This window comes from Schistocerca americana, chromosome 4, assembly GCF_021461395.2.
Source record: "Schistocerca americana isolate TAMUIC-IGC-003095 chromosome 4, iqSchAmer2.1, whole genome shotgun sequence".
Lineage (NCBI taxonomy): Eukaryota > Metazoa > Arthropoda > Insecta > Orthoptera > Acrididae > Schistocerca > Schistocerca americana.
Genome location: NC_060122.1, coordinates 242,851,872 through 242,877,617, shown reverse-complemented (window position 1 = coordinate 242,877,617; position 25,746 = coordinate 242,851,872). Strand labels below are relative to the sequence as shown.

At 41.0% G+C, this 25,746-nt stretch overlaps 1 protein-coding gene across 1 annotated transcript in view; it reads right to left on the bottom strand.

The window, feature by feature from the left end:
• LOC124613377 (protein eyes shut) overlaps positions 1–25,746 on the bottom strand; it is a 260,127-nt gene that overhangs the window by 11,755 nt on the left and 222,626 nt on the right. The window contains exon 19 of the mRNA XM_047142078.1: positions 16,315–16,503. Coding sequence (XP_046998034.1) covers positions 16,315–16,503 — 189 coding nt within the window. The remainder of the gene's footprint in view (positions 1–16,314; positions 16,504–25,746) is intronic.

Here is a 25,746-nt window from a genome sequence, read left to right as displayed (position 1 = left end):
CTTAAGGAGGCTCTCACACCTTCTTTGTACTCGCGCATATTCAGGAAGGTGCCGACAGGGTGGGAGCTTACACTTCCAGAGTACCCTCCAAGTCCAAAATGAACTACACTACTACTGAGAAACAGTGCCTTGCACTTGCTTGTGCTATCAACAGATTCTGGCTATTTTTATTTGGCAAACCATTCACTATTGTGACAGACCAAAATTCTCTCTGCTCAATGACTATCCTGAAGGATTCATCATGTTGAATAGTGAGATGGGTAATGAGGCTTCAGGAGTATGACATTGCAGTGATATACACCATAGTGATATACACAAGTGGATGCAAGCACAAGGACACCAAGTAGACTTCAAGGAATCCTTTGGCAGAACACACCAGCATGGACGAAACCTCAGCCATCACTGAATTAAATGACACTTCAGCTGATCAGAGGGAAGATCTAGTGCAACTGAAAACCATAGAAGCCTTGAAGGAGAAGGATCTATACAAAGGATAATTCGAATTAATAAATGGAGCATTGTACAAGAGGAAATGGGGCAGATATTGTTGCTCATTATCCCAGCTCATCTACAGCCAGCTATAAGTATTTCGATGATGCTCCAACATATGATCTCCTGGGATTCATGAAGACTCATCTGTTAGAGACTACATGAGCCACTGCAAGGAATGTCAATGACAGAAGTGCACGCTGCAATTACCTCCTGGGATCTGGCAGCAATCTTATCTTCAGCAGCACCTTCCACTGAATTGGAACTGACCTCTTGGGGAAGCTCCCAAAGTCGACAAACGGGAATGCACTGACTACCTCACTGACTATGCTGTCACCAAAGCTGCGTCAACTGCCTACACTCCAGAAATTGCAAAGTTCATTATAGAAAACATAATTTGGAAGCATAGAGCACCACGTGTGATGACCTCCAATCATGGAAAAGTTTTACAGTTAAGACTACGGTCAGAGGTAATTTCATGTTGCGACTTCACCCACAACATGGCAAGTGCCTACCACCCTCAGATGAATGGCCTCACAGAACACTTTACACTCAAAACTATAATCTCAGTGTACGTTGATGTCAAACAGAGAGAATGAGATACAATACTGCCCATCATGATATTGGCAAACAACACAGTGAAGCAAGACACTACTGGCTGCACACCATTATTTCTGCTCCACTATGTGGTGTGGCATGTTGTTCATTCAGAATAATGTGTTACACTCCTCTATCTTAAGCTGATGATAGATGTTCATGTAAAATGTTGTTTATATAGTATTTAAGTAGAGAACTTTCCACTGTGTGTGCTTTGATTGGATGCCCTTGCAGATATGATGGAAGAAGGATGAGCACAGGACATCAGCGAAGTTTGACGGCGATCAAGTGTCTCCACTTGTTGTGGCAGTGTTGCTTATACTATGGTGTCATAGCTTGGTAGTGTTTTGGAAGGCACAGAACAAGAGGCACTGTTGATAATGAAAGCACCCAAAAACAGTTGAAATAAAGCTTAAGGGAAATGTCATTCCATTCTATTCTGTTCTGTTCTAAGAGTCTATTCAGAGATGTTGTTCTGGTCTACAAATTCACAAGTGATCCGTACACCCACTGTGCTACATGTTAATATATATCTGAGACAAAGTACAGAAGAGTTACTGAAAGATGTTTATGTCATTTAGTAGCCTGAATAGTTCAAAACTCTATTGCAGACCTTTACCCTCTGGAGAAAGTGAAGAAGTCACACAGCAAGAACTGGTGGCACTGCATAGCAGGTCCATTACATCATGAACCTTCAAGTCAGGTGACTGTATAAGAAAATAACTGAAGTAAACAACATGTATGAGTAGCATCAGGGTGACAGATCACTTGGAAGGTAACACATCTGTGCTAATCAGTGACACATCACATCTAGATCTAAGAGAGAAAGCTGAAGAAACACTAAACGGTTTATATGAGTGGGCAGCTAACAACAAAGTCATGCTTAATATTAAGAAAACAAGTGCTATGAACTTTTACATAAACAAAAAACCATATTATAATAACCTGAAGTTTGGTAGTGAAACCATACAATGGGTGGAAAGCACAAAATTTCTTGGCATGCAAATTGATAGTCAGTTGAAGTGGGAAAACCATGTAAAAATACTTCATAACAGAATCTCTACAGCATGCTATGCCCTCAGAGTTCTTACTTGAGCATTCAATATTTCATGTATTAGATCAGTATACTTTGCGTACATCCATCCTGTTATTAGTTATGGGATAATATTCTGGGGAATGAACAGGAAAAATATCAAAGCTATATTCAAATTTCAGACAAGAGCAGTACGTATAATGACCAAGAGTGGCAGCATAGCTCACTGCCTTGAACTTTTTAAAATGCTGGAAATTTTAACTGTCCCATGTGAATATATTTTTCAGAATGTTATGTACATTAAAAAAAAAAATTGGACACTATGTAAACAATGGTTCTGTACATGGTTACGAAACTAGGAACTGCAATAATTTGCATCTGGATAGAAAAAATAAAGTTAAAATGCAACAGAGTCTACTGTACAATGCCATCAAATTATATAATAAATTACCGCAAAACATAAAAGACATAGAGACAATCTCCTCCTTCAAAGAAAAACTAAAAAAAATTTTACAAAATAAAAGTTACTATACAGTAATGGAATACTTGAATTAAAAAAGGTTACTTAAAATCTGAAAGTACTGTGTTAAACTAAGTGGAGAAATTAGATTATTGTAAATTGTAAATTAGATTATAAGAAAATTTCACTGTCAACTACTGTGTAAGAAACAAATTTAAACTGTAAAATTGTCTATTATTCAGTGACGAAATCCATACATTGTAAACTGTTTCACGTATTAATAAAGAAATCAAATCAAATCAAATCTTCTTGGTGCAGTCCAGTTACAGAACAGTGACATTACATTCCAATGGTCATGAGGCTGACACAACAATGTCCATTTCCCATTTCAGCCAGACATTGCTCAGGATGACTATGTGAAGCACCTCATCACCAGTACAAAAGAAAAAAGGTGCCTGGCTAACATACAGACTCTGGATGCCCGGGAGAAACACCGAGAGCACTATAATGCCAAGTGCTGACCAGTGAGATAGAGCCTAGGAAACATGTTACAGAGTTTTTACCCCTGTGTGGAAAGCACGACAACTTGGAAAGTTGCTTAACACTACTTTGGCCCATATCATATCCTTCATCAGTTTCGGAACTTCATACATGAAGTCGAGGATTATGATCCTTCATTGAGAATACAAAAGCAGAGAGATGCTGCCCATGTCATCCGTATGAAGCTCTATTACAGTCCAAAGGTGCAGATCAATAATGGGAGGTTCATGAGAATGAAAGACCCTTTTGACAAACATGATGCTTCAATGGGAGGGACTGATGCTCATCATAGCAAAAAGTATGTGACAACATGACCAGAATGTGAGGATCCCTCAGAGTTGTCCTACAGAGGACCATTGACAAGATCTGGATTCAGGGTGCTATAGCTGGTGCCAAAGAGAATTTTGAAACAATGGAACACTGTTTCTCTGGGAGAGTGAGCAATGTCACAAAATGTGGTGCACACAGTGTGGTGTAGTCGTTACAATAGCTGGCTGAGATGCTGCAGGTCACCAGTTCAACCACTACCACCAGCAATTCCATTTTATTTAGAGCTTACCACATCTGGAAGATACATGAAATATGTTATATTTGAATATTCTGGAATGTTCAATATTTGTGCAAGAACTAGCCTTCTGGAATATTTGATGTTTGTATAAACAGCTGCAACCACCATCCAGCAAGTCAGTTCTGTTCTGACTGTGCATTGGTGTTCACTAAAAACTTGCTTTCATTGATAAGTGTTGTATCTCATTGATGATCCTGCTTTCAGTTGTGGAATACCGTAGAAAGCAAATACAATTTGGAGCATTATTTGGCATGAAATTAATAAATGTTGTAAGGCAAATGATCTTCAATGCCCTGATGCAGTAATGTCTGAGCATATGATGTTAGAATCAAATTGTTGGCTAATAAAGACAATGAATTCTTCCTAACAGTAGCTGGAAACACAAAGATAAAAATGGACCTTGAAAAGAAGATCACTTAGAGAAATGGCGGCAAGGGATAAGCAAAATCAAACTTTACCTTAGTGTGTTCAGCTGGGGCTCTTATTTAACAAGCTGGAGATGCTGTTCTGGCAGCTTTGAGGAGACAGGGTGCAGCCAACTGAGGAGTGTGGTACATGTTGGAAAGAAAAATGTCTGCTCTCTGGGATGCAACACATTGAAGCATTCCAGAAAAAATTGATATGGTCAGTCTTGCTTACATTATTTTTTCATCAAGTGACTCTCCACACAATCGTGATAATGAAAGCTGCAGGAGACTCTTTAAGTATTAATGTATGAACTAAAAAAAAGGAAGAATCCCTAACAGAAGGGTGAATCAACAGGGTGTATACATGGACAAGAAAAAAAAATTTCCAGTTAAAAATACATTTTCACCTGGGCGAAAATACCAGGGTGTCTACGTGGACAAGGAAAAAAAATTCCCGGATTTTTCCCTCCTCGATTTCCCGGTTAAAAACACAATTTCTCCCGGATGAAATTACGTTTAAAGCGGGTGAAAATACATCCGTGTTAAGCAACAGCATACTTTCCCTCGGAGCTGTAAAACCTATCAGTCCTTTGAATAGTGAAGGTCTTATACCGGCTGAGGACATCCCAGCACTTTAGAAAACAGGAAAAAACAATGCGTTTGGAAAGATGTTTGATGCGAGACAATATGGACAGATTTTATTTTCGTATAGCGAAAGTATATACACAAATTCCACAAGTTACAGCACGGTAGCTTCCGAAGCCTTAAAATAGAGATAGCGTTGAGCGATGCACTTTTGTCAGCCAGTCATAGCTCATGTCACGTGATCTCGCTAGCGAATGACAGCAGTTATTCAGAGCACGAGGCCTATGAGAAAGACAGGCCGCGGCGCGTACGTTACGAACGTAGGCCGATCTCGCTCAACTTAGCAAAGTGCGTTTCTACACTGGTTAACGTAACTAAATGTGTATGTGTGAACGAGAATTCCATCGACTATTGGAATCCACTATTATTAGTCCTACAATGATAAGAAGTCCATAGGCCTACTAACAGGGTCTAATTTGACAATTAAAATTATACCAAAATGATTACCAGTTGCGTTAGGCACCACATCTTCTATGAAAGGAGAACTGTTACGAAGAAGAGACTAAATACTGTAAACAAGCGGTTATACCATATCTATCAAGAAATGATTTTAAATTTTGTTGTACGAACAGTAATCAGTAAGATTTCATAATAACGGATTCCAGTACTAGATGAAATTCTCGTTAGTATGCACGCATCCGGTTGCGAGTTAACAGATTTTATTCGCATTTTGCCCGCTGAGTTAAGGGAACTAGGGAGCTGAGGCCGTTCTTTGTGACGTACGCACCGCGGCCTGTCTTTCTCGTGGGCCTCGATCAGTGCATAAGACATGTTATGTACTCAACCACTAGCAGCATCATTGTTAAGTAGCACGACCATACAAAGACGAAAGGTTATGGGTTAAAGTAATGTAAGTACACTATATCTTCACGAAAAGCTGAACTTTTACATATAATATTGGGCATTAACAATGTTTTGCTGTTTTTTCTCGAAGGGCGTGGTTAGGCAGGAACCTAAGAATGCTTCAGAAACTAAACTGCTGTATTTGATGCATTTCATACATATACTTTCGTATTACGCAAACATGCAGTCCAAATGCCGATGCGAATCAAAGATCTTTCCAAAACGCGTTGTTTTTTGCTGGATTTCGTTTCCTAAAGTGCTCGGAAGTATAAAACCCCTAAACTTTCCATAAGCCGTTTTCCAATAACACTATTTAGTTTTTATTTCGTGATCATAGCTGCAGCGATTTAGGAGAACCTTTACAAAGTGAAGTTTATACTTAGCTGTAGTCAGTGTCATGTTTTCTTGAAGAGTGATGCATCAACTTTTACATTGTTTTTATTCGAAACTCTGAATATACTGTACAACATTTAAATACCCACTGACTTAAGGCTGCGAGCACTCACAACAAGGTATAGGGATCTTTGAGAGCATTCTGCGTTCTGCCTGGCTGGGACTGGAGTGGCAATGAAGGATGGGACAGAATAGGAGTCACCATGGCATCAGCTGGTCAATGCAAAGCGATCCAGTGACTGGATGAAGTGGGAAGAGACATCGCTGCGAGCTGAGGAGGTGAGGTGAGATGACCAAGCCAGCACTCGATCACACAAAAGACGAGCCATCGCTTTCAGCAGCTAACATCGTTACATGCCTGCTCAAAATCCCAATACCTTGAAACGCCGTAATAATACAGCCGCTGTTACCGTGATTAAATACAAATAAAACAATTGCCGTTTATACATTCAATGCCAAAAAATATAACATGGTGTATGTAAAGAGAAAAAAAAAAAAACGTCCAGACAGTATTACAGGAAAATACTAGCTGGCAAATAATTCGTAAACAAAAAGATTACGTAAGTTGGTCAATAATTAAAGAAGAAAAGTCTGGAGCAAGAGTCTCGAAATACGAGTTTATTGAGCCGAGTAGCATGTTCTTCAGATGATCGTAGACTACCGTGTAGCTAGCACGTTTCGAGTTGTTTTTGTGCTCTATCTTTGCAACAAACATTGGCAAATACACAAGCAGTTACTAGAGTGCACTCCGCAACATCTAAGTTCTCCAGCCATCGGATCACGCAAATCTTTAAGGGCAAATGTTCCGATTCAATGGTCCAAATATACAGAGCTAGTCTGGAATGGAAATCCTTAAATAGGTTTTACAAGGCATGTACAAACTGAATCATCATCCAGAGTGTTTCCTTTACTGCGGACTTGATTAGCAGAAAAATATGGAGAGGGGGCTTGCAAGTACGTCAAAGAACAGCAAGAAAACATAACATGAAGACAACAATAACAGCTGAACAGGGTTTATTACGTTTCTAGGTACTGAGGGATAATAAAAAGTGACATTATCAATGTACTGGATGTCAAGTAAAACCATATTTTAAAATTAAGCGGGTAAATCATTCCTCTACAAGTAAATCAACATGTACGCTGCTACAGAATATGGACTTTACATTAAAATCGGTATATGTACAACAGAAGGTCTACCAAGTCCTAAAGCACTTTGGAAATTTTACAAACAGTAAAGCGCCTCAGCTGTAAAGTAACTGGGAGGCCAAGTCCTTCGTAACCGGCAGACTTCATAACTTAGAAATTGTGGATGGGAGACAAGAGCAAGCAACCAATAGCAGCACATATATATATATATATATATATATATATATATATATATAATGGAAGGAAACATTCCACGTGGGAAAAATTATATATATATAAAAAAAAAAACAAAGATGAGGTGACTTACCGAACAAAAGCGCTGGCAGGTCGATAGACACACAAACAAACACAAACACACACACAAAATTCAAGCTTTCGCAATAAACTGTTGCCTCATCAGGAAAGAGGGAAGGAGAGGGGAAGACGAAAGGAAGTGGGTTTTAAGGGAGAGGGTAAGGAGTCATTCCAATCCCGGGAGCGGAAAGACTTACCTTAGGGGGAAAAAAGGACAGGTATACACTCGCACACACGCACATATCCATCCACACATACAGACACAAGCAGACATATTTAAAGACCAAATATGTCTGCTTGTGTCTGTATGTGTGGATGGATATGTGCGTGTGTGCGAGTGTATACCTGTCCTTTTTTCCCCCTAAGGTAAGTCTTTCCGCTCCCGGGATTGGAATGACTCCTTACCCTCTCCCTTAAAACCCACTTCCTTTCGTCTTCCCCTCTCCTTCCCTCTTTCCTGATGAGGCAACAGTTTGTTGCGAAAGCTTGAATTTTGTGTGTGTGTTTGTGTTTGTTTGTGTGTCTATCGACCTGCCAGCGCTTTTGTTCGGTAAGTCACCTCATCTTTGTTTTTTATATATATATATATATATATATATATATATATAGAGAGAGAGAGAGAGAGAGAGAGAGAGAGAGAGGAGAAGCCTCATGGTAAGGAATCAGCTAGAACGAAAAGGTGGCGAAGCCTTCAGAGCTTTGCTCGATGAGGGCGGTGGCCTTAATATCTTTCGTCTTTATAATTGAGGTGCCGTACTGTACGTGTAAAATTAGCTAGAAACTTGCAACAGATTACTGGAGTAAGACTGGTTGATAAGTCTTGTCATTCATAGTTTCTTTAAGTGTCAACAAACGCAGCGCTACTAATAATATCATAATTAACACTGATTGTTGCTTGGCAGAGACAGTGTTGTTGAACGTGCCTCATTCGATTTTCAAATCACACAGTCTGTCAGTAGTCAGTGTGCTCGGCTCACCTGCTGAATTCAGTTCTGCACACGTGCGGGGCAAAGTTTTATAAACCGACAAGGTAGGTAACACTCATTGTGTCATATTTCATTATGCGTAATAACGAGGAGCAGCCTTATTTACATCCATCTTTCCTCTTTCTCCAATAAAGGTTACCCACCAACAACCACTGCGACTGCGCCATGTCGATTGGATTTCAAGATAGCTGGCTTTCAGATCCAGCATTCAAGGACTGGTTGGTGAAAGTACCTACAGACCTTTATAGTGCTAAATGTGGGTTATGTCCAGGGACCCTCATTAACATCCTTACTATTGGAAGATTGGCTCTTACAAGTCACATGACAAAATCCAAGAAGCACGTCGCGAAAGCAGCTGCAATGAGAAGCACAGCAAGTTTGTACATCTACACCCGACCGGCGGCGACCACTTCAAACCAGCAGCCAGATTCTACTTCCACTACCACATCTGCGGATTCAGTGGCGTTGGCCGCTGGAATTGTTGTGCCTCCGCAAAAGCATGTCACTGCAATGTCAAAACCCGGGAATAAACTGGGAGGAATTGATCGGATGGCAATAAAGGACGAAGTAACAAAGGCAGAAATACTGTGGTGTTTGGAGTGCATCATTTCACACAAGTCACTGCATAGTTCTGCGAACGACGTGTTGCTTTTCCCCGCAATGTTCCCCGCCAGTGAAGTGGCCAAGAGCATGCGCTTACAAAAGGACAAAATCGGTTATATCGTGCAATATGGACTAGCTCCCTTCTTTGAGTCTGAAATTACATCTGACCTCGTAAACGCATCAAGGATTGTTGTTTCTTTTGACGAATCCTTGAACAAGGTGTGCAAAAGAATCCAGATGGACATTTTAGTGCGTTATTGGGACATTTAAAAAAATCTAGTGTGCACCCGTTAATACACATCGGCTTTTCTAGGCAGTTCGACGGCAGCTAAGCTACTCGAGTCCTTCAAGAAAAAAATTCCCAGCGAGGCAATGAAAAAACTTTTACAAGTATCGATGGACGGCCCTAACGTCAACTTCGCGTTCTTAAGGGAACTTAAAAATTTTTTGAAAGAAATGGAAGGCGTAGACACCGTTTTACTGGAAATTGGAACGTGTGGGCTTCACGTTGTTCACGGCGCCTTCAAGTCCGCAGTTCAAGAAACACAGTGGATGATAATTCAGTTTTTACGTGCCTTGTACAATCTTTTTAAGGATGTCCCTGCCAGAAAAGCTCCGTGTATTTCGACAACGGAATCGGAGCTGTTTCCCTTAAAGTTTTGCGCGATCCGATGGCTGGAGAATGTGGAAGTTGCTCAGCGAGCTCTAGTAATGCTTCCGTTTCTGCGAATATTTGTTGGAAAACTGGAAGAAAAAAACAAACCAAAATATGCTAGCTACAGAATAGTGGAGGATCACCTCAAGGACAAGTTACTTGGTCCGAAAATTGCCTTTCTCAAGACTCTTGCTGGAGGCTTGACACCTTTCCTAAAGGATTTCCAATCCAATTGGCCGTTAGCACCATTCCTCCACTCTGCTTTGACAGAGATAATGGAGACAACGATGACACGTTTTGTGCAGCCGACGAAGATTTCACTGTCAGTTAATTTGGACAAAGAATCCAATCTTTTGGGTGTGAACCACGTCAAGATTGGGTTCGCCGTCAAGAATGAATTCAGAAAGGGCAGGTCTCTCACAGCCCTTGAAATCGCTCTAAGTTCCGGAGCGAATGCAGAAGAGGAATGATCAAGCTCGTGTCAAAGTTGATGGAAAAATCTCCCTTACACTTTAGGTTGATGAAAGCTGTAAGCTGCTTTGATCCCACAATAGCGTGCAGGGAGGCTGGTCCCAAACGATTTCATTCCTTTCTACAGATATTGGCGGAGAGCAATTGGATGGATGGTGTATGTGCCGATAAAGCAGAAGCTTCTGTTGTAAAGAAGAACTGCAAAACAAAATTCGAAACATTCAACAAAAAGGAGCAATGGCTGGATGAGTTTTGGATGAAATGTCTCAAAAACCAGAATGCAACGTGCCACGAGCTGCAGAAGGCAATGGAAATCGCGCTCACTTTGTCGCACGGTCAAGCAGCTGCGAAGCGAGGATTCTCGGTGAACAAAGAGTGCCTCTTCGAGAATATGAGGGAACAATCTGTAATGAGCAGAAGACTGATGTACGACGCCGTCAAGGCACACGGCGGAGTCCAAGGAGTGCCTATAACAAAGTCCCTTATACACTCTGTAAGAAACTCACGAGATCGATATGCTGAAGACCTCAAAAATCGAAACTAGGAGTCATACATGAAAAAGGATCATCTGGCTAAAAGGAAGATTGTTGACGCAGAAATAAGACAGCTTAAAGAGAAGAAGGCAAAAGTTGAGGGGACCATTCAAAACGCTCAGATAGAGCGAGAATCTATTACAGAACGAATCAATGCTCTCGCACACAGTTCCAAGTGAGTTATTCTCCAAGGTCAATTCGTAAATTACAGTATTTGTTGTCAAACATGGTACTTCCTTCTAAATTATTTGTTGTATTGTCTAATAATAATTAAAATGTTTCTTTAATAAAATGTTTTTAAAACAAATTAATATGACAGTGTTATTTATTTGAAACTGCTAAATCCCACAGATATTTAAATATACATTTCAAACAATAACTTCTGTGATTAAAAAATATTTGAAAAATAAACCTAATTTCAGAAATTAAGTATTATAATAAAGACCAGAGCTAAAATTTAGCAACTCGAAAATCCGAAAAGAAAGGACTGTAAAAATGCACAAAATATTTTACGGAAAAAATCTCTTATTATTCTAAAACCAAAGACAGTAATTAAAGGTATTTAACAGCGATTAAACCGCAAGCTTTTGTATTTAAATAAAAAAATAATAATAAAATCAGATAAATTGAGGAATGGAAGAGGTAAAAGACATACTTGTCCTAACTGAAAGCAAATTTTAGAGCGGGGAATATAGTAGCTGCGCTTGACGCAGGTTTTCGCTCTAAAACTGGACTAATTTCATACAAGAACAAGATGTCCAGCTACCTGTCGCTTGACTGGTGCTGGCTTCTGTTGTCCATTTATAGGATTAGTTAGAAAGAAGTAGTAGCAAACGTTAGAGCTGTTCGGAGACGAAGATCCAATTCACCGGCAAAAAAAGTAGAAAAGAAGCGAACTGGTATTGTTCTGCATGCCAGAACACTTCGTCTTTTCTATACTATAGAAAAGTCGAAGTGCTCTGGCATGAAGAGACTTGTGACATTGCTCAGTAACACATTATTAATTTTTTTGAAGGTCAATTATACTTTTTGCCATCGATTGCATAATTTTTTATCTATGAAAGAACAACATTAAATATGAAAACTAACTTGATGCTCGGTTTTTTTTTAACGTGTTACACATTAAGTCATATCAAATATAAATGTGCGGTAAAATTTTAAATAGTGGCATAAATGACTTATCTTCTGGGCCCGAAATTTTTCAAACGGTTGATCCTCAAGTGTTACCGGTACGTTTTGAATGAGAGTTATAACGCCCTGTGATTTAAGAAATTCACTGCACATTCTCACATGTAACATACATCATCTTGCGTGGAAAATTACTTTGAAAGTAACGCTTCTCAAGTCACTATTCGTAATATTTTCCAGTGATCTGTTAGAAATGTAAACAATTGCGACGCAAGCACATTGAATGCACATTAGTTGTTACGGACGTACTGCATAATCTTCGACCTAAAGCCCTTGACACTTTTCGGTGTCAGCAAACTGGTCTGTGCATTGTGTAAATTACTCATTTTCTACGCAACTAAACTTTTATTTTGGTGTTATTCTCTGATTTATGTTTCATTGCTGCAGTATTATTCAGCAGCAGTGGGCTAAAGTTCTTTGTCAGCGTATCAGATCTTACACGTCAAACCTACAAAAATGTAACTGAAATCTAAAAGAATGAAAAATCCCGGAATTCTAAAAAATTCCCGGGTTTTTCCCGGATCTCCCGGATGTCCCGGGCCGTATACACCCTGAATACACTATACCCAGGTAAAAGTACATTTTTTCCACGTTAAGTAACAATATACTTTCTCTCAGAGCTGGAAGAGTTATCAGTCCTTTGAAAGGTAAAGCATGTAATTTCCTGCCACTTAAGGAACCAAAATCCAGGAAAAACAATGCATTTTGGGAAGACCTTTGTTGCATGGAAACATGTACACTGCATATTTTTGTATCACTAAAGTATAAATACGAATTCCATCAAATACAGTGCGGTAGCTTCTGAAGCACTGAAATCAAGATTACGATGTGCTTTTGTAAGCCCATTGTAGCTCACCGTCAAGTAATCTCATTGGCCAATGATAGCAGATATTCAGAGCATAGGGCACATGCTGCTGTCAGCCAATAGTATTATGACTTTCAACTAGCGTGGACATACAAATAGGAAAAGTTAATAGTTTAAATTAATGCATGTATAATTACAAGAAAACCTAAGCTGTCATGAATAATATTGGTCTTTTTTTGGTGTGTGTTGCCTTTTAATGTATAGCTATCACAAATGAGACAGTAAAATTTTAAATAATTGTGTTAAGAGCTGATCTTCTGGCCTGAAATTTTTCTGAGTGGCTGGTTGTCAAAATGTTACCTTGAAAGTAATGCTTCTTGAACCACCATTCACAATATTTTCCTGCAATCTGTTAGAAATGTAAACTGTTGTGATGTCACACTCATCGAAAGCAGTTTGTTGTTACGAAGTATTATACACCCTTCACCCTAAAGCCTGTGACACATTTTGCTGTCAGCAGACACTTCTGTGTGCACTGTGTTTTGTTATTGTAAATGGCACATTCTATTTGGCCCATTCTCTTTGTAGGTAATTTTTTTTGGTATTATTCTCTCTTTTATGTAGTATTATTCTGCAGCAGCAGGGTAAAGTAAAATTCTTTGCCAGAGTAACAGTTCTTACCAATTAAATTTATAAAAAATTAACTGAATACTAAAACAATGAAAAATGTCTGTAATTCTAAGAATTTCCTTGGTTTTTCCTAGATGAAAAAAATCCACATTTTCCCCAGATTTCCTCATTGTCCCAGGGCACATAGACCCTGATCAGACGTAAATGGAAGTTTTATTTAACAAAAAATTCATTTATTGAAAAACAAAAGGCAGTTGCAACTTATTTTTCCATAGTTCCCTCCTTAGAAATATATTTTTCTGAGTGAGAAGGCAGGTTTTTTAATCATAGCATCGTAAAATGAACCTGGCTGCATCAGGAACCAATTGCACAGGAATTTATCCATGCCCTCATCATCTTCACATTGATGCTCTCCTAGAGCTTTTTTAAGCAGTCCAGACAAATGGAAATCTCAGGGCGATAGGTCTTGGATGTAGGGAGGATGATCAAGTTGAATCCAGTGCATTTCCTGCATGCAGTATGGGTCCTGGCATTGTCTTGGAGGAGTATGAACTGTCAAACTGGTTGGTCTCGTCTTTTGGGCTGATATGCATTTCACACCTTCTTCAGCAGCTCACAGTAGTAGACAGCATTGATTTTGCATTATTCCTGCAAAAAATCAATGAGCAAGACGTCTCGCTGGTTGAAAAAAAATGGTAGAAATAACCTTTCCACTTGACAGTTGAGTCTTGACTTTCACTGGGACTCCCTCCCCTTTCCCCCAGCTTCTAGCTTGGATTCAGGAGTGTAGTGATGGACCCATATTTCATTGCAGGTGACTATCTGACTCAAAACTGCTTCATCCTATGTTCCCAATCTTGCTGTAAGGCTCTGACAGACCTCCAAATGCCTCAACTTCTGATTTCAGTCAAAAGGCAAGGGACCAATCTGGAACACACTTTAAAAAATTGTTTGGCATTTTTTATGATCGCTTGACAGCTCCCATAACTATTTATGATCTGTTCTGTAATATGTGATACTCTGTTGTCGATCGCCTTCAAGAATGTCTTGAATTATACAAATGTTTTTGTCTGTAATGGTGGTCTGAGGACAGCAATCATATTGCTGATTTTCCACACTTTCTCATCCTTCCTTGAGCTCTTTATGCCAGTCAGGCACGCGTGTCCATGACAATGTTTGATCACTGAACTGTGCAGTCAATCTTGGGAAAATTTTTGTCACTTGAACTCCTTCAGGAGTAAAAAATTTTACAATCATGCCTTACACAGTGGGCGGTGCACCTGTTGCTTCGACATAATGAGCATTACTGATGAAGCTGTTGGAAATATGTGATAGCCAGGTCTCCCTACTTCTAATGCCCCCACTCAACAATATTAGATTCGCAGGTCCGCTCCTGTCAACTGTTGATGCTCAGGAACAAAAATCCTGTTTACATTTGATTCACCCTCATAAGCGCTATAATGGAAAATACCCTCTGGTGTTTCATTAGGGTTTACAGTGTGTATATTTAGATATTAATGTATTTCATCAGTATTGGGCATTTTCCTTTCAAATTTGTGCAGAGTCGATACTCACTGACACAATACAAGGCCGTCATGTTGTATTAAGTGTGTAATGTTTATATATATGTAGAAAACATTTGTACACTGAATTACATTGAAAAACAGTACCAAGACAAATAGTGCAACAGTATAATGCCTCACAACTGTTCCACCAGTGCACCAGTGATGCAAATTAGACTTTCAAATATAAAAACCAAATACGAACAAATGTCAACTAAAAAATTTCATCACGCCATTTTCACACCATAACAGCTGATGCAAAACTATTTGCATCCCGCATAGGCCATGGTGTAAATCATAACAAACAATGAAGCACAGCTCCACACCAGCAGAAAATATCAATGGACAGCAATTTCTGGCCAACCACTGCCCCTCCCCCCTTCCAGATAGCCCAACAGCCACTCCAGCAGCAAACAGTAAACAAAAATGTCATTATGTTATGTTAAACTAAACATAAAACAAAAAGAGTGAAAAAAACTACAAATGAGTCACACAGTCATGGTTTCCAAACAAAGTCAGTATGGTCACAAGTAGTGAAGGTTTTTGAAATGCATAAACAAATGCTGAATGTCATGTATCATCATCCTAAACCATATCTTCTATTTAACTGCCCTAATTTCTACTAGACCACTACACCGGTTCTCCAATGACTGTTTCCAGATTTCCATCTTATTTTTTACTCCCATTAACCCATTTATCTTTTCCAAATGTAAACATCTAAGTTAGTAGGTTTCAATTTATTATCTCTCTCTTAACAAAGTTTCTCCATCCCTTTTTCAATTGATCTTCTGTGCTTCGGGGTAATTTAATTTCTGATAATGACCACTTTGTTTACAATGTAGGAGCCAGAGTGAAATGTGGAAGTTACGACCGGCCAAGAACGTTACTTCTGTCTGAAAACCAAATAGCAGTGCGGATGTCTACTATGTACCTGATGACTAGCAACATACCCTATACATGTGCATTTCACACTTTGTGTCCAATTGCAGGGTTAATGATGACAGACATTATAGATACACCTTGAACAAGTATCTCATTATTGCCTCTGTATCTTCATTATAAATTATAGTAATATAATTTAATAATTCATTCTAAACAGCAATGAATAAAATATATTCAATATATTCTGATGAAATATATGCAACAGAGCAAGACAGCAATGTAGAAGAGAGAAGCTTTTTACCTGCCATTAGTGTGAGGCCTCTGTAACATCTGAACTCTGCTGTCTTTGTACAAACTCGTAGAGACTTCAGTTTTGTGAATTTGTCTTTTGGGGTTGTCAGTTTTTCTATTTAGATTATTTTATTAAAAGCAGCACACAATGAATACAGTAACACTCAAAGATGCATATACTATTTTCCTTGCTCAATTTCTGTAAGAAGCTGAGGTACATCCAGCTACACACACATGTATCACATACACACACTCAAAGTGAAACACTACAAAAATCAAATATGACTACTGACCTAAATATAGAATCTTTCCAAGAGCTGGGAGTCTTTCTCCAGCATGCATTGTCCCAGTGCTTAGACTACCATCAACTCTTAGATAAAGCTTTCGACCATATCTCCAAGCAAGAACTTGATGCCATTCTCTTGGGGCTAGGACTCTTCCACTTCGTATAACAATAGTTTCACTGCGTTTTCTTGACTGACCTTTGGTGTGGAAAAAAAATATGAAGCTTAGTAAATATTTTAATGTCACACAAAATGTCAGAGTGACCATTATTCAAATGTAACATGAAACTAGAGTTTTTCCGTTTCTGCAATACAGACAAGCCAAATTAAAAAATTAAAAGAACAAATATATTGATAGAAACCTGTTTGGAAGTGAAGAACTTCTTATTCAATAATACAGACATGTAAACAAGGAAAGACCTATTATGTAAGTAATGATTATTTTCAATAATTTAAAGAAATTTTTGTTTGATAACCGAGCAGAAGTTAGAACTAATATACACTCCTGGAAATGGAAAAAAGAACACATTGACACCGGTGTGTCAGACCCACCATACTTGCTCCGGACACTGCGAGAGGGCTGTACAAGCAATGATCACACGCACGGCACAGCGGACACATCAGGAACCGCGGTGTTGGCCGTTGAATGGCGCTAGCTGCGCAGCATTTGTGCACCGCCGCCGTCAGTGTCAGCCAGTTTGCCGTGGCATACGGAGCTCCATTGCAGTCTTCAACACTGGTAGCATGCCGCGACAGCGTGGACGTGAACCGTATGTGCAGTTGACGGACTTTGAGCGAGGGCGTATAGTGGGCATGCGGGAGGCCGGGTGGACGTACCGCCGAATTGATCAACACATGGGGCGTGAGGTCTCCACAGTACATCGATGTTGTCGCCAGTGGTCGGCGGAAGGTGCACGTGCCCGTCGACCTGGAACCGGACCGCAGCGACGCACGGATGCACGCCAAGACCGTAGGATCCTACGCAGTGCCGTAGGGGACCGCACCGCCACTTCCCAGCAAATTAGGGACACTGTTGCTCCTGGGGTATCGGCGAGGACCATTCGCAACCGTCTCCATGAAGCTGGGCTACGGTCCCGCACACCGTTAGGCCATCTTCCGCTCACGCCCCAACATCGTGCAGCCCGCCTCCAGTGGTGTCGCGACAGGCGTGAATGGAGGGACGAATGGAGACGTGTCGTCTTCAGCGATGAGAGTCGCTTCTGCCTTGGTGCCAATGATGGTCGTATGCGTGTTTGGCGCCGTGCAGGTGAGCGCCACAATCAGGACTGCATACGACCGAGGCACACAGGGCCAACACCCGGCATCATGGTGTGGGGAGCGATCTCCTACACTGGCCGTACACCACTGGTGATCGTCGAGGGGACACTGAATAGTGCACGGTACATCCAAACCGTCATCGAACCCATCGTTCTACCATTCCTAGACCGGCAAGGGAACTTGCTTTTCCAACAGGACAATGCACGTCCGCATGTATCCCGTGCCACCCAACGTGCTCTAGAAGGTGTAAGTCAACTACCCTGGCCAGCAAGATCTCCGGATCTGTCCCCCATTGAGCATGTTTGGGACTGGATGAAGCGTCGTCTCACGTGGTCTGCACGTCCAGCACGAACGCTGGTCCAACTGAGGCGCCAGGTGGAAATGGCATGGCAAGCCGTTCCACAGAACTACATCCAGCATCTCTACGATCGTCTCCATGGGAAAATAGCAGCCTGCATTGCTGCGAAAGGTGGATATACACTGTACTAGTGCCGACATTGTGCATGCTCTGTTGCCTGTGCCTATGTGCCTGTGGTTCTGTCAGTGTGATCATGTGATGTATCTGACCCCAGGAATGTGTCAATAAAGTTTCCCCTTCCTGGGACAATGAATTCACGGTGTTCTTATTTCAATTTCCAGGAGTGTATATTTTGTGCTATGAGGCTTGTATCTGTAACATGCTATTTGCATTTTTAACTCTAAATATTTAGTTCTTTGAGCTCATTTCAGTCTCTTTACAATGGTGTTTATGACTAGTTTACATGAACAACAGGAACATTCCAATATCAGCCTTTTTCCTATTTGTCTCATTCTCAGTTTTATCATTTCTTCTCTTCTTGTTAAATGGTTTCTTGAACTCCATATACTTACAGGGATTTTACATTTGGGTTTATTTGTAAGGACTGAAAAATAATTTTATGTGTACGTAGTTGTGCGTTTATGGTAGCCTGTGTTCTGAGTATTTCATATCACGTGATAATGTTGTTTTCAGCACTTCTCGTGTAGACTGAGAGTTCTTGTTACCCTCCCAGACATAATGATGGATCAATCAACATGCATACATCCAGCATAATGTCACATGGCAAAACACTTCCAACAAATTTAATGGCTCCTTTGGACTACCATGATCTCTTCTGTCAACCAGCCAAAATTTACAGCAAGCTCTCCAGCTGACAATGATCCTTGACAATGTGGTTTTCTCCTGGGCTGTCATTTGGACTCTGTGACTACCTACCGATAACATTTGATTAGCCCCCCTGCCTCATATGTGGCTGTCTTTGTCCACCATTCAACCAACTATAGTATTTTCAGTGAACGAACTGTTGGTGTATCAAGTGGTGTTACATTCCATTCCAGTAGTAAGATGTGTAATTCTGTATCTACCTAGTCAACAAATGATGCTCACAAATTACTCATAGAAGCAATGTAGTGATTAAATATTTGGGAGAGTGCAACTTTCTGTGGTTTCTGTTACGTGTTTTTGTACACAATGAATGTACCGAGGGGTGTTGCGAGTCTTCAAGGTGAGGCAGCAATTGCAGTGACTCCACAAGATAAAGTACTTTCAATGGCTCCATGCATCATCATCCCAGGTTGGAGCATGGAGCAGCAGAGCAAGGTCAGAGTAGATGGCTTGAGTAAACAATGTGGTGAGCATTCCAGGACAAAACTGAAGCAGCTTATATAATAATCATTCAGGTAACAATGTATCAAACTGGTCTATAGACACTGTTATGTAATATCTGGGCAAATTAACATATGATGTTTCTCAGCTTGAAAAGTCTTGTATAGGAGAACTTATTTATTTTGATGAAACAATATACGGAGATTGTTATACAAGAAACTGTTTGTATTTGTTTTTGAGAGTTCCATATTTCACAGAAGACTCTTAATTCAACCATTGATTCCGGCTGAGGAGAAGTTCAGCAGTTCTGCACCAGCATGGTGAAAACACTGTTTTATTTCAGGTGCAGAAAATTATAGCCACGAGAAGTCGACAAATTCAAACCAGAAGACAGATAGGGAACATCACAATGGGTGTACCAAGAGTGTGGTTCATATCACAGTGTTTCTCTGTCGAACCTACAAACAGTGCTCTCCGGCAATTACTCAACAAACATTTAGAATGGTATCTACCTCCAGAAATCTTGTGTTTGGTGTATTTCCTGAACAGTCAGGAACTATTATTTTCTGCAATTTAATTGTAAGTAAGCTGTGTGTAATAACATAAGTGTTATTGAAGAAGCAGACTTACAATAATATCTGTGGTGTCACTGCCAGACACCACACTTGCTAGGTGGTAGCCTTTAAATCGGCCGCGGTCCGTTAGTATACGTCGGACCCGCGTGTCGCCACTATCAGTGATTGCAGACCGAGTGCCACCACACAGCAGGTCTAGTCTAGAGAGACTCCCTAGCACTCACCCAGTTGTACAGCCGACTTTGCTAGCGATGGTTCACTGACTACATACGCTCTCATTTGCAGAGACGACAGTTTAGCATAGCCTTCAGCTACATCATTTGCTGTGACCTAGTAAAGCGCCATATTCAGTTACTATGTTTTCTGAACAGATAATATTGTGACTCATGTACCGTCAAGAGCGACGTTCATCATTAATGGATTAAAGTTAAGTATCAAACTAATTATGTCCACTTTCTGAATTCTAATTCCTTGTCATGTTCCAGACCTCACGTCAGTATAGTTCTTCCCTCCTCACACCAGCCTGCGTGAGCTAAAACATGTGCATTGTGTTTCTGCTAACACAACATTATCCATTTTTCAATTTATTTTCATGGTTTTTATTTTTTTGAGTTTAGACCATTTTTTAAAAGCCTTCTGTGAGCACTTCCATTTCATTCATCTTACAACACAATTTGCAAAGAATTTTGTTGATCATTTTTATTTGATGATTATAGTTTTCAGTAAATTGAAATTCTGTATGCATTCCAAGTTTTTCTTTCATGCATTCTATCATAAATATTTCTGCATAATAAAATGCAATGACATACTTACTGACATGTCCCAAAAACTTTTTCAGCTCTTTTTAACTGTCTAAGTAACTATTAAAATTTTCTTTATTTATTGTGCTGTTTCAGCTACTGCCATCATCAGATATCTGTGATTAAGATTAAAGGAACATAAAGAATGACAGGCATTTGTTATACAATAGAAAAGTATAAAAAATGAAAAATTAAAATGTTAAAAAAATACTTTTAAAAGTATGCTCTCGAAGAAGCTTAGAGTTTGCAGAACAATGTTCAGTACCCATCTTAAGACCTACGCCTAGTTGGGTGTTAACCAACAGTTGGCTCAAAAATTTGTAGGAAGATGTAAGTAGGTAGCACTTTGCTTTGCTTTGATGGGCAAGCATGCTGAGCCTGCCCTGTGGCAGGGTACACACTCATGCTATTCCTGCATGGCCTGGCAATGTTGACTTGTATTATGGCCTGTCATGGGGGCCCAGGCTGTTGGGAAGTGCAGGTGCTGGTCCTCATGCCATTGTGGACTGAATCACTCACACAACGGGTCCAGCTAAAGCATAGTCAGTCAGTGGTGATGCTGGTGGGCCAAACTGTTGACAAGACAATTGTGGGATGGGTCTGCCTTTTCGTAAGATGCGTGTGTGGTCAAGTGGAACCTGTCTCATAGTGGCAGGAGGCCCACATCCTCATGGTGCTGACGTGTCGAGCAGAGCCAGGGAAGGCACAGCACTTGATTCAACACCCTACTCTGCACCTGCTGAAGTGTGGCAATGTGGGAGGCGGCAATGTGGGTGTTAGCAGCATACCCCCATACCGTGACCACATACTCCAACACTGGATGAACCAGTATTAAGTAGAGTATAATACCACAGCAGGGGGGAAGTGTTGACACGGGGTTGAGCAAGGGATAGAGCACACAGATGCTCCCCACAGCCCTGTTCTGGATCTCATGGACATGAAGAAGCCAGGTGAGGCACTGGTTGAGTTTCACCCCACGGTAAGTTACAGTCTTGGTCCACAGGGAGCCTCTTGTGATGGCGACTGGCGGGAGAGCTGGTGGGGGCTTTCGTTATGTAAAGAGACTTGCCTTCTTCTTCACAGGATTGAAATAGAGCCCCATTTGGTGGCCCACACAACCAAAGCATCACAGACAGGCTGGAGACAGTGGCTCATGTTATACTGTGAGTGAACAAAACCATGTCATTGGCATAGAGAGTCAGTGCCACGCATGCCACCCACAGTGCATCAAAAATGTACAGAGAGTACAACAAGGGACCAAGTACAGACCCCTGTGGCATCCCTGCATGTACTGGGGAGAAGATTAGCATTTAACGTCCCGTCAACAACGAGGTCATTAGAGACGGAACACAAGCTCAGATTAGAGAAGGATTGGGAAGGAAATTGGCCATGCCCTTTCAAAGGAATCATCCCGGCATTTGCCTAAAACACTTAGGGAAATCACAGAGAACCTAAATCAGGATGGCCGAAGACGGGTTTGAACCATCGTCCTCCCAAATGCGAGTCCAGTGTGCTAACCACTGTGCCACCACGCTCGATGCATGTACTGGCCTCAGGGTGGATGTGCCTTGTTTGGTCCTTACATGGGAGGTCCTGCAAGAAAGGTAGGACACAGGAGGACACCATCTGACATCGGAACCCAAGGCACAAAGAGAGTGCACCAAAGGCCATCATGCCACACGGAGTCCAACGCCCTAGATCTGTCCAGAAGCACCACACCAAAGTACTCCCATGTCTCCAGTGGCCTCATGGCATGATCAACCAGGTGTAGTAGTTGGTGAGAGGTGGCATGGCCACTTCTGAAGCCAAACTGCTCATCAGGCATGGGACATTCCTGGTTGACATGTGCCTGCAAACACTGCAGATGGAGCTTCTCAAAAACATTGGAGAGGGGACTGATGGGATGGTAGTTTAGTGCCAGCTGAGGGTCTTTGTTGGTTTTCAGGATGATGAACACTTCCACAAGTTACCATGCAGATGAGTAGCCCCTAAATGAAAAATCTTGTTAAAGATGTCAGCTACATGCTCAGTGGATCCCCTGTCATAGGAGAACGTTAGTGATCCCATAACTGCCCTCTGCCTGGCTGGTGTCGAGCGATTGAGGCTTCAATGCAGCTTTCTCTTCATAGATGGGAGGTACGGCACTGCCCACATCACAAGCTGCCAGGAAGGTACACAGCTATTCGTTGACAAGGTGGATGTGGTCATCATTCACAACATCCACTACTGGGGTGAAATTGACCTCAAAAGCATTGGCCACATCCTGCTTATTGCAACTGCAGCAAGGTGACCAGTCTGCCACCTTCTTCATGCACTCGCAGTTCTGATGTGACTCAGTGAACTTAATGCAATGGGTTGGCATTGTACAGTATTGCGCCATGTAGTCGAGGGCATGGTAGAAGAAGCATTGAGCCCATCTGCCACTGGCATGGAGTGGTTCAACCTCCATTATGACGTCAGCAATCTTAGTAACATGCAAAATCTTCCAGTTATTTGTGCTGTCCACTAGGATTATAAGGAGCAGTGGCATGTTCCTGTGTGTCCTAGGTGATGGCATGAGTTCGGTGGGCCAAGATGCCATAGCCCAGGGTCATCAGTTCTTGTTTGATGTGGTCCGAGTCATCTTGAGTGGGAGATGAGGAAGGCAACCTTCAGCAGATGGAGAGGCCTGATGTTGTGCATGAAGCATTGGAGCCCCTTGGTGTGGATGTAAGTCATGAGCTTGGTGTGGTCATCGGTGGTTGCCATGTAGACCTTATAAAGGTCATCATCGAGAACATGGATCAATGTCAAGTTTTTCATCTCCAGTTTATCAACTGGAAATCTTTGTATACTTCCTGCTATTATATGATGATTGGGGGAGGTTCCCTTGTTGGTGGTGTCTTAAGTCAACGCCTGCAACTGCTTCATGCATCATCTCAAAATGGTTCCCTGTAAGGATCGGTAATGATTACACTTACTTGAGCACTTGGGTCCATGCAGTGTGTTCCCACTTTGGTATGACAAAGCTGTCTGTATCCTGCTGTGGAGAAGGAGCAGGAGCACCCTTCTGTGCCCTCTATTTTGGTTGCCATGGGACAGAGGTGGATAGAGATGAGAAGTCATTCTCATCCCCCACTGCAAGCTACTTGCACGAGGCCTGCGGAACTCCCATGTGGTCATCTTTATGGGACATGCCTTTTGGGTCTATACCAGATTTGCTTCAGGTAGGCCAATGGCATCTTCCTTTGCCATGACTGGCTGGGCAGCACTGTAGCCTCTTGCGGAATCATGGCTGGCAAGGCTGACTGTGGCAGTGCTGTGGCTTCTTCATGGTGAACCACCACTGGCAGAGTCTGCCTGGTCAGGACAATGACTGCTTCAGTGGCTGTGACTGGATGAGCCTTCCTTGACAGTACTATAATGTCTTGCATCACGGCAGGGCCACTCCAGGCAGTGTGAAGTTACCGCTGGTGATGCAGCAGGATGCTGCTTCGTCTGTGCAGCAAATAATTTGTGCTCCTCATCCTCTCATCAGTGTAGTGAGCCACTGATAGCAATGTGGTTCATGACCAAAATATTCTCAGTTGTTACACAGCGAGTGTGACAAATCCTTCCCGTTGTCCAGGTCTTGTCCAGTGGCTGAATGCTGCTTCATTGTAAGTGGAGTCCAGATGGAGCCATCAATCATGCAAGCACCATCGGATGGTGATCTGTCACATCCTTCACTACAGCATGGTCCGTCTTCATCAACATCTAACTCGGAAATCATCAGATGGCACTGGAGTGGGAGAATATGCCTCTCAAATTTTGTTTTATTATTTATATTTTTCTCTCTCTTTATACTTATAATAAGACAGGTAGCATTTAAAATTTGAACATTTAGCACAAACATTTTCAGATGGCTTCAGTAATCCCATGTAGAGTTCATTAAACAAATAACAAGTATTCAGTGAAACTACACAATAATATCTGTATAACAGCTGCATGAAGTTTAGTATTAAATACATTTTGCATTGACAAGATGCTGCTATTATACGTTTAATGACCATACATATCAGCAGATGAAGGGATTAACAATGGGCAATAGTTTACGCAGAAGAGTTTTATAAATGATCTAGAGAACAGATTCTTTTAAGAGAACCAGTACATAGATCAGCAAATCATTTATTACAAGAGATATGTCAATATGTCAATGATATTATTTTATTATATAGAGGTAATGCTGATGAAATATAAGAAGTCACTAGGTAAATGAGTGCAAGGAGGAACAGAGAGAAAGAGAGGCTTAATCTTTCTGGGCCTTGTAACTACTGACAATGATGGGACACACAAAATAGGTGTATACACAGGAAAGCATCCAATACCATGTGATCATATATGTGAAGTCATGTCACCCCTCAAGACATAAGTATGCTTTCTGTAGGTCTATAATACACAGACTCATGAAGTTACCCTTGTATGAAGGCAAAATTGAGAAAGAGATTCAAATAATTATGCATAAAGGTCATGCAAATGGGTGTAGGAATAGTGAAATCATCAAAATGTATCAGAAAATTAAATATGAGAAAAGTACTCAACAAAGGAGCTATCAAAAAAAGATTTACAGCATTATCCAAGCTAACATTAGTAAAGGTTCAAACCAGAGGGAGCCTGGGACAAAGTTTACGCCCCAGAATTTAAACTAGACATGACAAACAGTGACTCAGTAGCATTTAAAATAAGCTGCAATGACTGTGAAAAGTTTTCTGTAGGACTAGCTGAAAGGAAACTCGTGACAATGGTTAGGGAACAATCCTACGATGTGAATGGTAAAGCACTAATGATGAATTTAAAAATGCATAAGAATAATTTAGGATAGGCAATTAAAAGCCTGGAACTATTGCACATAGTCCCTGAGGATAAGCCTTCAACAATCTGGAAGAATTAGAAATTTTTATCCACAAAAATAGAACTCTACAAACTATTTTGAATGAACAGAATTAGCTTAGCCCTAACTGGTTTTTTGAAATTTTACAGAACTGCTAGAGTGACTTGCTGACTGTGTCCGGTTCTCCTGCTGTTGACTAGACCATGCCTTGCCTCACCCCTGCTGTGCTGGTGGAGCTCTCACTGGTGTGTGCCAACCTAGTGCCTCTTGGAGCAAGTTGCTGGTTCTTATACAATATGGAGTTGCCTTCAAAGA